At 33.8% G+C, this 6,810-nt stretch overlaps 1 protein-coding gene across 5 annotated transcripts in view; it reads left to right on the forward strand.

Annotated features, from left to right (window-relative positions):
- The window catches only part of LOC106879164 (dynein heavy chain domain-containing protein 1), a 141,277-nt gene extending 136,179 nt beyond the window's left edge, over positions 1-5,098 (forward strand). For all 5 annotated transcript variants that reach the window (XR_016238637.1, XM_089343381.1, XM_089343382.1 and 2 more), the window contains 4 exons: positions 285-586; positions 1,034-1,316; positions 2,769-3,056; positions 4,566-5,098. Coding sequence is in view for 4 of the 5 variants with exons in the window: in XM_089343381.1 (XP_089199507.1) it covers positions 285-586; positions 1,034-1,316; positions 2,769-3,056; positions 4,566-4,910 (1,218 nt within the window). In the remaining variant the exon portion in view is untranslated. The remainder of the gene's footprint in view (positions 1-284; positions 587-1,033; positions 1,317-2,768; positions 3,057-4,565) is intronic.
- The last annotated feature ends 1,712 nt before the right edge of the window (positions 5,099-6,810 follow it).

Consider the following 6,810-nt stretch of genomic DNA (forward strand, 5'->3'; position numbering starts at 1 on the left):
CAAGAACTGTCCTCTTTTTCCCCTTGGCTCTGCTCCATAAACACATACATACATATACATACGTGTATGTCTGTGTATGGGGTGGTGGTGACCAACTAAAGTCCAGATCAGACAGCCAGATGCTGTCATCTTCTTTTCTCTCTTTTCTTACACAAGAATAAACGAACAATTAATGGGACAAGGTTTTGTTTAATTACAACCTCTTTGCTAATACTTAACCTTCTTTCCTCTCCCGATAGATTTCCTTGCAGCATTTTAAAATCTTGTTTTTCCGTCTGCTTCAGCATGTTCCGAAAACGGAGGAAACCAGCAGAGAAGACACAGAGATTTTCATGGAGTCAACAATATCTGGCAGCCAAACCGAAATGCCATCGTATCAGAGTTCGTTGTTGCCCACACTCCTGTCGGCAATGATCAAGGCAATCATTGAGGGACTCACGTCTGAAACCCCTTCCATCAGACGATTCATTCAGAGCCCTTACTTACGAGACACGATTGCTAACAGCAACGGAATCACCAATGTTGTGTGCCAGCTGTTTGGTATGCCGGCATCGGCACGGGGCAACTTGGTTTGCCATCTCAGCAGGTGGGTAATATTATGTTCACAGGAGATGTAGCTTCAAATCCCACAGGCATATGTCCAAATTGGGCTTTTATATATATATATATGTATATATATATATATATATATATATTTATATATATATATATACATACATACATCCAGGGTTTTTTTAAATATAATATCGTACATGCAGTTTTTCTGTAGCTTTATCTGCTTTGAGTTCCATTTTTAAAAACAATTTATTTCATATCACAAAAAGAAAATTCAATTTGTTGCTTTACTATAATGTTCACAGAAAATGTGGGTTCAAATCCCACATGCATCTGTCATTTCACCCCCCCCCCCCACACACACACACACACATCCAAGGGGTTTTGTTACCTGATATTCTACATGCTATCATTTATAGCTTTATCTCCTTCAAGCTCCACAGTTAACATTGATTTATTTCATATTTTCTATCACCAGGTTACTCATGGACCAAATATCCAGAATCACTTTCTGGAAAGACTGCCATGTTGTCCAGAGGAAAGGCCAAGCTGGAACCTTTCATGAGCCTCTAGCTGAACTGATTGAAAAGTTAAGTGACATCCTCAATACATGCCCAAGAGCAGAGTCATCAAATGTCACTACTCTATACTGTCTCTATCCGGATGAAAATCTCATCAAACTAGAACTGCAAGGTTTTGCAGAGATGCAGCACCAGATAGAAAAGCATTTGGCCATTTTGAGAAAATACGCCAACAAGGAGGTTAGTAAAGCTGTTGTTGTTGTTGTTGGTGGTGATGTCATTGTTGTTCTTGTTATGTGGTTTTGGCGGTTGTCACCATTGCATGTTGGGATGCAGTGGTTGTCGTCATTGCTTCACAGATGCAGATCATTGTTGTGCAGATGTGTTGTTTGTTGTCATTGCTGTGTGAATGCGTTTGTCATTGTTGCAATGTGGATGCAGTTGCTGCTATGCAAATGCAGTTGTCATCATTGTTGTATTTTGGGTGATGTTGCATGAATGCATTTGTCATCATTGCAAAGGGGATGCAGTTGTTATCTTGCTGTGCAGGTGCAGTTGTCACCATTTTTATGCTTTGTGCAAATGCAGTTGCTATTGCTGCTGTCTGCATGCAGTATTTGTCGTGCATATGGATGTTGTTGTTGCTCTATGTGCATGTAGTTATCATCCACGTTCTGTGCACATGCAGTTGCCACTTATCATGCACATGCATTTTTTATACACATATACATACATACATACATACATACATACATATATACATATACACATATTAATACACACATATACATATACACATATATTCATGTATATACATATGCACACATATACGTACATATACACATATAAACACACACATACATGTACACATATATATACACATATACATACACACATATATACATACATACATATATACATATACACATATTAATACACACATATACATATACACATATATTCATGTATATACATATGCACACATATACGTACATATACACATATAAACACACACATACATGTACACATATATATACACATATACATACACACATATATACATACATACATATATACATATACACATATTAATACACACATATACATATACACATATATTCATGTATATACATATGCACACATATACGTACATATACACATATAAACACACACATACATGTACACATATATATACACATATGCATACACACATATATACATATACACATATTCATACACACATATATACACATATACATATACACATATATTCATGTATATACATATGCACACATATACGTACATATACACATATAAATACACACATACATATACACATATATATACACATATACATACACACATATACATATACACATATTCATATACACATACACACACATATATACAACTAGCTTCTTTCAGTTTCCATCTACCAAATCTACTCACAAAACCTTGGTCAGCCTGAGACAATGGTAGAAAACACTTGCCCAAGGTGCCATGCAGTGGGACTGAACCCAGAACCATGTGGTTAGGACACAAGCTTCTTACCTCACTGCTACGCATAAGTGTTTAACATTTTAATTAATAGCAGTGATCTGTCAACATACATACATACACACACATACATATGCATACACACACACCCATATACATACGTAATGTTTCTTCTTTTTTTTCAACCCATGGCAGATACTTCTGTGCAAAGAGTTAAACGAAGTGAAGGATGATCTCATCATTAATAAAGTTCCGAAATGCTGGCTGGAGAAGACTTACCCGACAGAAACCAACCTCACTGACTGGATACAGTCTTTCCAAACGAAGTTCACAAAGGTACTGTCTTTGAGTCAGAATTACACAGTCTTCCAGAAGCATGACCTTGGCATCTTCCTCCGCCCCGATCGACTGATCTACACATATCTACAGACTTACACACGGAAAACATTCAAAGATGTCTGTAATATTGAACTGTATGCTATGGTAAGCTGCTTTAGTTTAGTCATCAACACACAGCATATTTGTTTAAATATTTGTATGTATATAAATGATATAAGTCAGAAATAATATACACTCATATATTTGTCAATAGAAGGGATATATTAAAGTGTACAGTATTATAGATTCATTAACAATAGGTTTTGCACTGGGTTTTAAAACCAGTTGTTAGATAGCAGCATGGTTTCGTAATACCTTGTGCTCTTCAGGGCTGCTATGTATGTTAAGAAAAGAATGGCAACTGTTCTCTTTATTGCAAATGAGTGCGTGTGTTTATGTAATCACATATGTGTTATTATGTATATATGAGTGTTTATGTGTAAATAATTGTCTCCTTTCACATTTTCCCTAAATGTTAGATTTTCCACTCCCCATAGCAAATTCACTGCACTCTTTTTCTCGATTTTACTAAATACAAGTCTTGTCCATGTAAACATATATATATTGGAAGGTTTGGAGGTGATGTACAGGAATTATATATTAGAAAAAATAATAATCAGGTACTCAGATGTCTGGATAGTTGTACATTTACAGATTTTTATTCATATGTCACATGTTTTATAAATTAGCGCTTTCACCTAGTCTTGTAGGTTTATCAAATTTTGATTTCACCTTGAGAGTGAAATATATATATATGTGTGTGTCTGTTTATATGTTCATATATATATATATATATATATATATATATATATACATACATTTACATTTACATACCTACACATATATGTACATATGTATGGAAAATAGACTTTATATAATGATGGTGATGATACACACACACACACAGAGACATATATATACACCAGAGTAAGCACATAAATGTGAAACAAGGTGGAAAAAAGAGTACTCGAATACCAGAGGTAGAGTAATATGCTTTATTAAAAAGCAGCAAAGATAGCACAGAAGCTGTTACTCAGAATTTCACATTCCTTTTCTAAACAAAACTGCCGACAAACGGGAACGTGAAACTCTGAGTAACAGTTTTTGTGATATTTTTGCTGCTTTTTAATAAAGTATATATATATATATATATATATATATATATATATATATATATATATATATTATTTTGTTTAAAAGAGTTCCAACACTGTCTGTTTTTTATGTTTTATTTATATTCCTGCAGAACCAATGTGGGGTATAGAATATGGAATATACAATATATAATATAAAATAAAATAAAATAAAAATGGCTGGCACCATGAAATATTGAGTGTTCAATATAAAGGATCAAATATATAAATATAAGTATATAAAGGCCTTTATATACTTATATTTATATACTTGATCCTTTATATTGAACACTCAATATTTCATCTACATTCAATACTTTATTTCATGGTGCCATCCATTTTTATTTTATTTTATTTTATATTATATATTGTATATTATATTATATATTGTATATTCCATATTCTATACCCCACATTGGTTCTGCAGGAATATAAATAAAACACACATATATATATATGAACCTTTTCTCTTCCATTTCAGTTGCAGAATAAAGAACAGAGCATCAAAGACACTAATACAATCGTCATCGAGAATGTGTCACTTTGTGAAGCGAAATGGCACAAAGAAAATTTGGAATTTATTCAGGAAGATTTTGAGAGCAAGTTTGCAGACTCAGACGTGTTACCAAAACACTACACGTTGATGCTGAGATATAGAGAGTTGAAGAAAACCCAAGCTAAAAATGTCTACTACTGTCCCCTCATTATTTCTTCCCGTTCTCCAAGCCTAATGCATGCCGATGTCATCGCTGAAATTCCATTACAAACTACAAAAGAACCCCTTATGTTCTGTGGCAAAGGTGTTTACTTGAGAGTAGTTTTATAATGTTAAAGAACACCTATACAAGCTCTGTTTTTATTTATATTTTACTTGGGTGTGGGGCAGAGGTAAGTGAAGGCGGTTGGAAGAGGAATGGTAAAAATAATGGAACAAAATGTTATAAAAGGATGGACTATGTAATTTTGTCCCAGAGAAAATTTATTTTGATAATGAAATATTATTTAATTTCTGAACATAGAGTGTTTTTATGTATATATTTATTTATAATTTGGTCTCCGTTTTAATTCATTTATAGATGTTTTCAACTTTTATTTAGAGTGTGTATATATGTATATATATGTATAGTTTCCTGTTCTGTTCTTAGATGGGATGAAAAAAATGTTTTCCATCCAGTGAAAGATGAATATCATAGTGCCACTGGACTGGCTCCTCTGCAGGACACGAAACTCGGCTTGTGAAGACCCGTTGGGGCAAGCGAAAGCGAAATCGTGATGGCACCTGTGCCCAGCATCGCCTTCCTGGCACTTGTGCCGGTGGCACGTGTAAAGACGTTCGAGCGAGATCGTGCCAGTGTCACTGGACTGGCTCCTGTGCAGATGGCACGTAAAATACACCATTTTGAGCGTGGCCGTTGCCAGTACCACCTGACTGGCCTTCGTGCTGGTGGCACGTAAAAGCACCCACTACACTCTCGGAGTGGTTGGTGTTAGGAAGGGCATCCAGCTGTAGAAACCTTGCCAGATCAGATTGGAGCCTGGTGCAGCTTCCAGGCTTCCCAAACCCCAGTCGAACCGTCCAACCCATGCCAGCATGGAAAACGGACGTTAAATGATGATAATGATGATATATATATATATTATTATATATATATAAAATATATATATATATATATATATATATATATATATATATATATATATATGTGTGTATATACATATGTATATACATATACAAATATATACACACCTACACACGCACATATATATATATGTATATATACACACACATACCAATATGTGGATAGATATATATATATATATATATATATATATATATATATATATATATATATATATATATACATGTGTGTGTGTGTTTGTATTCCTTGGCCCAAGAGAGACAACCAAGAAATATAGATGCATACATAAAGAGAGAGAAGTAGAGAGAGAGAGAGGGGGGCAGAGAGAGACAGAGAAAGAAAGCAAGAGAGAAGACACAGGTATGAAAAAAAAATAGTTGTTTTGTTATTGCAATGTGGCACCATATTGCTTGAAGTATATTTCTCGAAGAGTCCATGCCGATGCCGTGTGTATTTAGAGCAGCAAAGAGGCTGGATCGCTTTTTCGTTGCCGGTGAAAGTTATGTCAACAAACACAGCAACAACTTAGAAAGACGAAAACAGTTTAGAAGGTTATTTTGGAGGTTTCGGAGGAGAGAGAGAAAGACGGGTTCGGGTTTTGCGTTTTGGAGGTGGGGCTCAGGAACAGAAATCCAAAATGGTGAACGTTATCTTTTTTCTCATTTCATTTTTTTTTTTTTCTTTTTCTGGTTTGTTGTCTTTTTTTTTTTATACCAGTACTCTTTCTGATTTAATTCCCACCTCGTACACACACATGTATATATATATATATATATGAATATACAGACATATACATCTATATACATGTGTATGTCTGTGTATATATATGAATATACATGTGTGTGTGTGTGTGTGTGCGTATGAATATATATGCATATATATATGTATTTATATATATATATGCATGTATATTCATATATACACACACACACATATAAGTATTTGTATATATATATATATATGTATGTATATATATACATATATACACATATATATAAATACTCATATATATACATGAATGTATATATATATATATATTTATATATATATATATATATATATATATATATATATATACACACACAC

The sequence above is a fragment of the Octopus bimaculoides genome, chromosome 27, assembly GCF_046866305.1.
Source record: "Octopus bimaculoides isolate indiv1 chromosome 27, ASM4686630v1, whole genome shotgun sequence".
NCBI classification, from domain to species: Eukaryota; Metazoa; Mollusca; class Cephalopoda; order Octopoda; family Octopodidae; genus Octopus; species Octopus bimaculoides.